An 11,687-nucleotide genomic window follows, 5' to 3' on the forward strand; every position below is an offset into this window, starting at 1 on the left:
TGGAGCCCTAATAGAAAAATAGAAGAACAAATGTCCATATGTAACTCACGCAGCATAATGCAGGAGAATTTAAGTCATGCATGTCCGATGAGATAAGGTGTGCGCTAGTCAAAAATACGAGGTATTTGTCGGCTCGCTTTGTTTGCTACATCCTCAGCAAATTGGTTGGAGTCGAGACTGCATTAAACATGCGATTCTGGTCGTTTTCTGTCGAGCTCTTCAAATAAAACACAGTAGATCCATGCCTCACAATGTGCACAGTCACGTTAGAAACGCCGGCCCACAAAGCTACAACACAACTCATAAGGCATACCCATACTCAGAAATAATGCAGTTTGAGTAATACCAAAGGGAAAGCTTTGATATTAGATGGGCACTTCAGTTTTCATGTGTCAGTCTTCTGCAGGAAGGAAAGTTCTCAAACGGCAGAATATGTAGGCTCTGAGCAAAGCTTGGAAATGAAAGAAAATAAAAACTCTGCGGCTTTCTACAGTTTTAAAAATGAAACAAATGGATTTAGTCAGAGTCAGGCTGTCGACGGCCTGACTCTATGAAAGCTGTGCTTTAAGCAGATCTGTGCTTGACTGAAACACCCAGTGACCTGGTGGTGCCTTCGGATGGTGGTCTGCATGAAAAACAGAAATGCTTTCAATAACTTCGTAGGCTCAATCCTGAAAGAAGGAAGGAATGATACAGGGAAGAAAAGAAGATAGAAGACAAGTAAGGGGGGAAGAAGGGAGACAAGGGAAGAAGGAAAGAAGAAACAAAGGATATAAGAAAGCAAGAAAGGATATATGAGCAAAAAGAAGGAAGACAGAGAAAGGATAAAAGGAAGAAAGTAAAGATAAAAGGAATGACACGGAAGGAAAAAAGAGAAACCATACAGAAGAAGTTAAGGCAGAAGTAAGACATAAATAAAAGAAAGAAACAAAGTGGGGAGAAAGAATAGTAGGACAAAAGGAAGTAAACACAGAAGGACAAAAAGGAGGGAGAGATGATGTATAAAATCAAAGAGAAAAAGAAAGGACGGAGAAGAAATGACAGATATAAAAGAGGAAATATGAAAGAAAGGAAGAACATAACATCAAGGCAATGAGAAAGGGAACCATGTCAAGAAATACAATGTTTCTTTCTTTTTTTTCCATACTTTTCCTGATTTGGAAAAATATTCCAGATCTTACAAGCTGTGTGTGAATCCTGTAAATATCCATCTGATTGTAATCTGACTGTACAGATTATATCAAAAGGGTGATTCGTTTCACTTTAATGGTTTATGAACAGCAAACCTAAGAGAAGAGAACAAGATCCACCTCGAAGGTTTTCCAATCGCTCCACCTGGTCTCTCTTGATGATTCTGCACAAACCTAAAATGCTTCAAACTTCTGCAGACTTCTCATGTGCAATCTCAACTTTTGTGAGTTACAGAAGCTCGAGTCTGACTCCCAGCTAATATAAAACTGGCACATTGCCACTTGAGGTGCTATGAATAGCTTAATAATTAACCAAAATGTTGACTCTTCCTAAATGTTAAGTTCAATTTATGGCACCTATACCTGAGGAAACATCCAGTGGGGTACAAAAGGCGAACCAAGATCTACACAAAAGGAAATTGTTGTTTTGCTCTGCATAATCCAGGTCCCTGATAAACACGGTGCTGGTTTTAAGACGTGCTCTAGTGGTGTGTGCTGCTAGAGCATTTCTGCAAAGAAATAATGGGAGTTCAGAACAGAGACTAGATATTTCCATGTCCTGGTTTAGATTACCAAATTAGTTCTATTTGCTAAATGCAGGAATGGGAGACATGACCGGAAAAATTATGTTTTTGTCTTCGAGTGCATTTTTTTACTTTTTTTTTTTAATGTAAACTGGCTTCTTATCTTGGTTTTGGAGATATGGCTTCTTCCTCGCCGATTGACTTTTTAGTTTGTGTCAGTACAGAACGAAAGCATTTTTACAAGATCAGCCAGCATCTTTACAAAGTCAGGTCTCTGGGACATGGAACCCGTCTCCTTCCTGACTGGATTCAAATTTCTTCAGAATTTGAAGAAAGTAATATTAGAATAAAACACATATTTCTCACTATTCTGGCATTTAGCAAATCAAAGAGATTATGGCAATCCTAACCGACCTAAAACAGGAACCGTTTAGTCTGATTTAATGTCAGCCAGTGAAAAAAAAAAACAAGGATTCTCATGTGTCTTTTCAGAGTGATTGAAAATATCTGGCTGCAGTTGTATGTAATCTGAGAGGAAACCGGAGAGCATGCTCCTGATAATGAGGGACTGCACTGTGAAAGCTCGCTGGATCACAGAACCTCGGGTTCAGGATTCATCCGGGCCACAGAACAAATCTCTACCTGAAGAAAATCTGCTAGAATATGGGATGTCGGGATGCTTTTAAGGCCTATCTAGTCATTGCATACCCAAACCAAGGGCTGCGTCTGTAACCTTGGCACAAAGTTGAGTGTGGCCCTTATCTCCGATCCTTGTGGACGATCTGGTGAATCTGGTTCTGTTGGCGTCTTTTGGCCATGATCTTTATCATAGACTGGAGCAGCTCACTGCAAGGTGAGAGCAGCCGGAACGAGAGTTTGCATCTCTGAGGTCAAAGTCTTTAACCAGACCAGTGTGGACTGTGCTCTCCAGTTTTAAGGGTAAGTCACTCCTTCAAGCAGAGGAGTTGTGTAGCTATGTGCTTTGCTCATCAATGATGGTGTCACAGAGCAGAAGACGGGCAGAGAGATTTGGGGTCTCATCGCTATTGAGAGAGTTCCTACAGTTTGTTGAGGTAAAGAGCCAAAACAGCAAAGTTTGTGATGTATCTGTATTTTTTGTTTTGTTTTTTTTATGACTCACATGTTGCCATGAGAGATGAATCATGGGAGAAGGAATGAGATCCCAGAAACTAACAAAAATGATCTTCCTCCGAACAGAGGTAAGGCTCAACCTTAGAGTCTTAGAGCTATTGGTCACAGATCGTATCTACTGGCTTCCAGGGTCTTTTTTGAGGTTTACTGGAGCCCCTCCTAAAAATAGCAGATCAAGAACAATTACTGGAGGAATCTTATATCCCTTCTGGCCTGGGACTGCCAATACACTGGAGAGTTTCGCTGGATTTTTCTTCCGCATGTATTAGGAGGAAGACAATAGATGACCACTAGAGCTGTTCTTTGCACAGGTATAATATTTTTTTAAAGCCTGTTTGGCTTTAACTGATCAGGAAGAATAATCATGCAGGAATGGAGTTGATTATGTTTCCTTTTCGGATAAAGTTAAGTGATTTTTATGACATTTTAAATTTTCTTTGCTCACTGCAGCCTTTTATAGTCCAGATAATCATAACGGTGAGATGAGCTTTTATCATTGGTACAAAAGGCAAAAAAAAAAAAAAAGATACCCTGAAAATGTCTAACCATGGCTTTTGAAATAAAATGTGACATTTTGTGTTCCGGCTGTCAGTACTGAATCATCAGAGCTGAAGTTTCGCCCTGCAGAAATCCATGTGATATGAGAGCGACTTTCTCAAGGCACATTGTGTATGTTTGTGTGACAAGAGAGGCCCCCGTACGTATAAAACTCGGCCAAAATATATTTCCATTTATCGGTTATTATAATTCTTTGCGGCAAACTAAGGGGGTCAAGACATAGCTGCAATCGTTGGTTTTACAAATTATGGCAGAAATTCAACACGGTTCAACAAGAATTTCCATAACGTGAGAACCTCACACAGAGGCCATGCATTTTTCAGTAGGATCTGGAAACAAGGCACAGGAAGGGAGGGAGCACATAATTCAATTTGCATTGCAAGCCACAAGTCCTACTGTTTCTACACCTCTTCATCCTTCAGAAGAGGCTCTACAACAATCCAATCCAATGCATAAAGTTTCAAACAACTCAACAGCTTATTTACAGATTTACAAAAAAAAAAAAAAAAGATTCCTTAAACTCCGGACAAAATGCGAGCAACACAGAGAGAGATACCAAGAGCAAAAATAAAACACAACAGAGACAAACAACACTCTTTGTGTCTTTTGCCAAAGAAAAAGTCAGAGCAACACAGTGGTTTGATTTTCCCTCTCCTCCCCTGATGAGGCGTCATCGTCTGATCTTCAGTCGCTCTGATGAGCCGGCCAAATGCAGCGACGTCAGCCTTCAGCAGAAAACCTGAAGGGGTCGCGCCACGCTCCCGAGTGTTAAAGCTCATCTCTGGTTGCAAAAGCGAAGAGGAGCAGAGCCCAAGAACCTCTGCATGCGCTGCCTCTGCTGCAGGCTGCATTCTGGAGAATAAAAAAAAGGCCAGGGATGTGCCAGCTCTTCGACAGAAGCTAACTGGCCGCCTTGGATGGTGTGCTTTCAGAGTCGCCGCTGCAGCAGGGCGTGCTGCCGGCTTTGACCGCCGGGCAGGCTTTGGTTTCCGTGGCATCGTCATTGTAGGGGCCGGCATTGGCGGAAACGCTCTGGCCACTTTGTCTCTTCTTGTTCAGGTCCTCCCAGTTGGCCCTGTTTGCTCGTATCATATCAACCATCGGCTGAAGTTTGGGATTCAACTTGACAAGAGTCTAAAAAGAGATGGGAAAAGGAGAGAAAATCTTTAAAAAACAGATACATAGTGGGACAAAAATGATTCATTTCAGGTTCTATGATTTTGTGAAATCACTCACTGTGTTAAAATGTGTATTACTGATCATACCCCGGCGTTTCATTAAGAAACGATTGTGAATTATGAAGTTATTAAAGTTAACTCTGGAACAGCGTCCAGGTTGGTAAAATATTTCTAGAAAACTTGGACGTTTCTCTCGTAGCCTAAATTTGTTGCAGCTTTTCAAAGTTTCTGAGGCAGTGGTGGCTCACTTTGAGATTTGAACGTACTGCTGCTTAATAATGAACTCGGGCTCGGCATTGCTCATCAAATGAATAATTTAAGGAAGAAGAAATAAAACAATATATATATATATAGAGAGAGAGGGAGAACAACCCACAACAAAAGTGAAAACAAACAAGCACTTGATAGCTGCAGTCCATCAAAACGCCTGCTCTTTAAAGATTAGAAGCACGTGTGTAACTGAGATTAGTTGCTGTTGTCATTTTTTTCTCTGTTCAGGTGTAACTGGCAGGGTAAGCAAACTTGTCAACCTTCCATTTGATAAATTACCAGGCAGATAACAGGACGTTGCTTCTCCAACATTGTCTAACAAGTCACTGTAATTACTTATTGTGTCCATTAACTCTGTTTCATATGCAAATATAACATCTGTATGCGTCCAACTCACAAAAGTGAGGAAATGAGTGTGAAAAGTCTGGAGTTAACCCTTAACTTTTAAACAACAAAGTTAAGGGTGGGTGTAAAAGGCATACATCAAGTTACATATTTAAAAACATACCCCGAGGACAGTTTATCAGTATGGCACCAACAAGGTATACAAAAGGTAACACAAAGTGCTTTACAGAAAGAAAAAAAAAATATGAAGGAACAGAAGTAGTGAAGATAACTTAAAAGTAAAAAAATACATTGAAAGGATAGCAACATTTGTCATTTGTGAACAGAAATATTAATCTGTGATCCTGACTGAATATTTTTTGATAACAGTTTGCATTTCCACCCAAAATCTTTAATACCTCCACGCTTGAGATAATAAACAACAAATTTACAACATTTACGTCTTTAAACCTCTTTACTGGAGGTGCTGCACAGTACACTACTTCACTGGGACAGACAATGTTGTTTTATAGTCTCATATGCAGCATCATTTTGTAAACAAATATTATTTTTAAAAAAATGTCTTCTGAGGCCGTTGTGCTGGTTTTTGCAGCAACTGAAGGCTTGCATCATTTTTGCCACCCATGTCAATATATATTTAATAATTTTGTCTGAAAAAAATAAATGAGTAGATATACTATCTTATCAAAATTTGTAAAAAAAAAGAAAAAAAATAATAATACAAAATGCCCCCCGAATATTTGCTGTGGTTTTGCTACAAAGCTTCCAAAGTCTCTTTGGGAGGTTGCTCAGTTATTTGCGCAGAACGATCGCTCCATTATTTAGTCTCAGAGACACAGAAAGAGTCTACTGTCGCGTGCTGGGGTGTGAGGACGGAAGCTTATATAATCAGGGATTATTAATATTCCACAAAGTAGGGAGCCACCACACCAGGATGAGGAGATCAGAGAAATCAAGAACAAGATCTCTTACACCCACGGACAAAAATCCTGCCGCCTCTGAACTTTTCTCTGTTCGCCCCCCCCCCTCTCGCCCCCCTCTGTCTTTCCCTCCTCTTGCAAGTTTAATTGGCAGAAGCAAAACCGTGAGCTCCATATCTGCATAATCCAAACATCAGCCCTTCAGATGAGGCAGAACACCCCCCATACACTCACTGAGCTTTGACATGTTGGCGTCTACACACCACAGACAGCAGCAACAGGGAAACTACAGCCCAGCAAAGATTAGTCCATTCGAACTTGCACCGACTGATCTGAAGATAATTCATCAGCACTTTTGACTCATAATTCCAGAAAGTAACGTGCTTCTGTACAGTTTCACTGGAAAATCCTAGGAAATGACCCATTGCTGTGGAGATCAGTGATTTATTTCTTTCATCTGGGCTTTAACAACTCATCCTCTTTGTGATTTTCATCAATGTAACTTGATCACGCGTCGTGCTTTAATAGAGCTGATCTCCTTCAGTAAGTTTGCCTTCTTCTTCCTCCCACACAGCTGCTGGAAGTGGGAGGGGCAGATCAGCCCCGGCTGACGTCACACAGAAACACACACTTCTATACAGCCGCTTCTTAAAAGGGCATTGGAAAATAGGCCGGCTGTTCACAGAGTACTGTATCCTAGCGTTTTAAGGGAATGTTTAGTGGAAGGAAAAAGTGTGGCTGAAAAAAAGGGCAGAAGCAACAGAGATAGCCCCAGTATTGATAGAGTTATGAATTCTAACATTTACTTTCATGGCTTTTCACACACAGCCAAAATAACCAGTACCTGGTTCTATGACATGGGTATCACTGCACCTGATTAGCCACCAAACTCCTCACCTAAACCCTGTAGAAAATCTCCGCAGTTTTCTAAAGAACACGATGCAAACAAGCTGGAGGTCACTTACAGTAACCAGGGCTTCCTGAAAACCTCAGCAGAGCCACAGACCGATGCTCACTGAGTGGATACACTGTACAGTACCACACTTTTTCCTTCCACTAAACTTTCCATAACATGTTTGGACTCTGTGATCAGCCAGAAGCTTTGTATCTTCACCCTCCTTGTCAAATTGGCAGTTTTTCCCTATGACTGTGTGGTTCATATATCTATTACAAATGTTTTTACTTGCCTTGTATTGTCATTTTTAAAGGCTGAAAATTCAATTAAATACACAAAATACCATTCTCTGTGTGATATTCAAATTCACTAAGACAGACCCGGACAAGTTAGAACAGCAAAAATCTCCCTAAAGAGTAACCGGGAAGTAACTCGGATTCATATTTTTACTTTGCAAGGATGTCATCTGTAAAAGAAGTCAGAATTTCCTTTGTCTAAAGCTAATAGAGGCCAAAGGTCAACCCACTGCAGACCGTCTTACAGAGGAGATTCAAGCTGACTCACATCTCCATTCACACGCCGTCTCACAGTCACAAAGTGCACGCTCGCTCCGCTGCTCTGAACAAGAACAGGATGTAACCTTGAAGCTTTTTCAGAGCTCCTCAGTTGAAAGCATTTCTCTCTTTCACAGAGAAACCTGCGCCTGCAAAGAAAGTCAAACACTCGCTGGCGACAGTTTCACTGCTGCCGTCAGCGGGGGACAATAACCGAGGAAGGACGGCGTCTGCTGATGTCAGAGGCGGATGTGCAACAAGCGTGACACAGTGAAGGCCGGAGAGAGCAGCCAGTCGTGTGTGTTTTTTTTTTTTTTTTTTCCTTTTTACCTCGTACAGAGGCGAGCAGATTCCATCAATCCACTCCAGCTGCAGCCCTGGAAGCTCATCCTTCCGGTTACGGTCAAAGATGGCCTGAAAGGCAAAAAAAAAAAAAAAAAAAAAAAAAAAAGAGAGAGAGAGAGAGAGAGCAAGAGTTGTTTGCTTTTATGATTTCCATGCTCATACAGGCCCTGAAGTGTTGCTTTTGGCGCTCTCCTTGTAGGAACTTCTTCTTTCCGCTCTCAAGTCAGCTGAGTTTATTTCACGCCCGTTTTCTCCTCTCCCTCATTCATGCAGCCCGAGCTTAACAGGCTCCGCCGAGGCTGCGCTTCAGAGATAGTTACCGGGCTACGACTCAGAAGTTAATATTTCATTTCCAACGCCCACACACAACAGAGAGCTAAAGGTTCAACACAAGCAGCAGACCTGAGGCTACTGAATTACTTATTTCAGAGGGGAGGCAATGTGGCCAGGCTCGATTACTTAACAGTCATTAATTGCAGGCAGAAGCCGGCCGGTTTTCTCCTTTCTAGGCAGACAGTACACCTCTGGCGGCTGCAGCCGTGAGGGCAGCTGAAATATTTCTAAACGAAAGCGACCTTTGTAATCAGGAGCGAGAAATCTACTATTTCTACACCAACATGCAGTGTCACTGTTCATACCGTTTTCATATTTTGTCTTGTTTTGTCAACTTCACTGCGTTTCATTGGGATGTAATGTGGTAAACCGACACAAAGGAGCGAATGATTGTCCTCTCATTGTTGTGGAAATGATGGAAAAGAAGAAATCTAGAGGCATCTGAAGTCAAATGCCTGGTATGTAAAAAGATCTTTTTGGCTCTCAAAACAGCACACTATGTAAGGCAGAAAAGCGATGCAGCAACAAGGTCAAAAATCCCACTTTTCGTCCAGTGATTGTTCTGAACACAACATCCACATAACGGAGGCAGCTTTACGCTGTGGGAATGCGTTTGTTCAGCAAGGACAGGGGGGAATCCTGGAAGAAAAGCTATTAAAGGACAACGACTGTAAACAGCCAGAGCCACAATGGGACGGCTCGTATGAAAGTATTTCATTTTGTAGATTGGTCCCAGTCAAAGTACTGACCTAAATAGAATGAAGAATCTGTGACAAGACTTTAAAATTCAAGCTGTTAAATGCTCTCTATCCAATCTGTCGTACGTGTTTCGGTTATTTTCCAAAGAAAAATACAAACAATTCTCGGTTTCTAGGTGTGCAAAACTGGAATTACCATGAAAACTTCTAAGAATAAACACAAACATGCTCCACACTTTTTAGATTTTTATTCCTAAAATCCTTGGAAACCACACACAACTTTCCCCCTGCTTTAAATGTATTCACTACATTGTGTTGGTCTAAAGTCACAGTAATATATATATATTGAAGTTTTGGGGTTTATGGTGAAAAATGGGACGGGAAAAAAAAAATCAAACAGCATAAATAGTTTTGCAAAGTTCTGGATCTGCAAAACTGTCTGTGGGTTTGCAGATGAACCAATAGGGAAAAAATGTGCTTTGAATGCAGGGTAGCGGAGCGGTCAAGCTGACCCTACACTTTCCTCACGCTAAGAGACACAAGCTCTCGTGTTTCCTACAAAGTCAGTGTGTTTCCGAACGGCAGAGAAAATATATCATTGTGTCGGCATCATCAGCTCTCGGAGGGCACCGGGGGTGAGAGAGGCTGCAAAAAGCACAAACGCTGAGCTGGTCTGATTTACTCACAGAGGGCGTGAGCTTTAGCTCCAGTCGTTCTCGGTCTCCCTGCTCAAAGAACTCACTCGTCACCAACTCTGCAACCTGAGAAAAAAAATTGAAAGAAAATCCTACCTTTTAAGCACTAAAAGTGTGGAACGTAGCGAGCTGAATCAGTTTATTATAGAAAACAACCAACCCTCCCCACCCCCCTCCCAACTAAGCATCTTTGTTAGGAAGCAAAAGAGATTGAAATCATCTAATCTGATAACTTTCAGTCCCATGCGAACGTAAGAAACGCGTCAACACTTATCACGGCATATTTGTCACCTTGCGTGATATTTCCCATGGCTTCGTGACAGCTCCAAGATCGCAGGCTGTCATCATCATAGACCTGAGAAGAAGGAACGGGAGTTATATTAGGCCTCGGAAACTATGACGTAATTGGATTTCTACTTTCAGGGACAACGAGAGACAACGTCACCTGCACATGTCTCTGTGAGCCTTCACATTCCAGTTGTACTCCCCTTTGCTGACCAGCTCAAAGAACGTGTTTCTTTTCCTGAAGGGAAAGAAACAAAAACCTTCCAGATAAAGTTGCAAATCGCATTCTGTCCACCAGGGGGCGTTGTCCGCTAGAACAACCACTCCGAGGCTTGAACAAGCAGATTGCTGAGATGGGCCAGTGTGCTTTGTGTCGTGGATTCAGTGGGTTTTAGAGGGACATACTCGAAGTAAAGCGTGAGGTCTGTGGCCAGGATGGACTGTTTGAGCAGCTGCATGAGGTCGCTGTACTCCGTGGAGGAGAGGTTGCAGAAGATGTTGTGACCCTGTGGAGACAAACGTGACCATTACATGACAGAAAGAGCACAACGCTTCACATCAAAAATACCGGCAGGCTCTGCGTGAATTACTTTTTAGATTTAGTATTCCTACCATCCAAAAAGTTCATTTTTCAGGACATTTTCTTCTATTGATTTTTAGTATATTTCTTAATAATAAACTAGTGCACTCAATTGTACTTCATGAACCATTAAAAGTTAAATATTTAATATTAAAAAGCTAAAAATGACTGTTACAATCCTACCGAGGACAATTAGTTCACCTGAAAATAATAATATTATAAATTCTGACTTTAATTTCAGAATTTTGACTTTATTCTTTTTGGGAATTCTGAGATTAAAGTCATAATTCTCAAAAAAAAAAAAAAAAAGTCACAATATCAATGCAGATAGGCTATTGGGAGCAGCCAGCTTCAGTGACAAAGAGTTGTGCAAGAGGTGAACTGACATTCTAGAGCAGAGGTTCCCAAACTGTGGGGCGCGCCCCCTAGGGGGGTGCCGTGTCATTGCAGGGGGGGCGCGGGAAGCCGTCTGGATGAAAAAAAAACAAAAAAACATGAACACTGTATGCGCTGGGTTTTTACCTTAGAATGGCCAACTCTCTGTTATTCCTGTCAGTTTGATACAGTAGAGGCTTCCACACTTCCCATATCTGTGTCACTTTTATCAGCAGTTAAAACTGTTTAATCCGTTGTTAACATGTTGTAACCTGTTTTTCCGAGCCGCATTTAAACGCAACATGAGCGTTAAGACGCTCGCGCTGGGTTTCCACCTGTGAAGGAGACCTGCTGCTGCTGGGCGGAGCTACGTAGGTTTGTGTTAGAATCACGGCAGCAAACCAGCAAAACGCAAAGAACTTTTCACAGTTTTTCCCTCCAAACTAACCGACTGAGTCGAGTAAAGTTGTTGGATGCAGGTAATGTTAGCTAAAAGATGACTAGCTAATATCAATACAGAACCTTAAGCTTAACAAGGCTACCGATGTTGGTGTCTATTTTCAGCTACGTACATTCATTTTGCCCCCAAAAAAGTCGATTCTCCCCTCCCCCGTCACACGCGTCGTTTCAACCAGACAGCCATTTGTAATCCATAGGGGGGGCCCAGAAAATGTTTGGAAACCACTGGGGGGGCGCAGAAGAAAAAGTTTGGGAACCACTGGTCTAAAGTAATAAAAACTCCACAATTCATGATCTAACAGGAGCTAGAAGTCGACATTCCTGCCAAGGT

General features: G+C 41.7%; 1 protein-coding gene across 1 annotated transcript in view; it reads right to left on the reverse strand.

The window, feature by feature from the left end:
- Positions 1–1,857: 1,857 nt before the first annotated feature.
- The window catches only part of pde11a (phosphodiesterase 11a), a 44,585-nt gene continuing 34,755 nt past the window's right edge, over positions 1,858–11,687 (reverse strand). Inside the window, exons 15-20 of the mRNA XM_015043883.1 lie at positions 10,348–10,448; positions 10,103–10,180; positions 9,949–10,012; positions 9,649–9,723; positions 7,917–8,000; positions 1,858–4,558 (exon numbers count right to left, since the gene is read on the reverse strand). Of these exons, the coding sequence (XP_014899369.1) occupies positions 4,325–4,558; positions 7,917–8,000; positions 9,649–9,723; positions 9,949–10,012; positions 10,103–10,180; positions 10,348–10,448 (636 nt within the window). The 3' untranslated portion in view covers positions 1,858–4,324. The remainder of the gene's footprint in view (positions 4,559–7,916; positions 8,001–9,648; positions 9,724–9,948; positions 10,013–10,102; positions 10,181–10,347; positions 10,449–11,687) is intronic.

Source organism: Poecilia latipinna, unplaced genomic scaffold, assembly GCF_001443285.1.
Source record: "Poecilia latipinna isolate Pla-1442-1.1 unplaced genomic scaffold, P_latipinna-1.0 Scaffold655, whole genome shotgun sequence".
In the NCBI taxonomy this organism is placed as follows: Eukaryota; Metazoa; Chordata; class Actinopteri; order Cyprinodontiformes; family Poeciliidae; genus Poecilia; species Poecilia latipinna.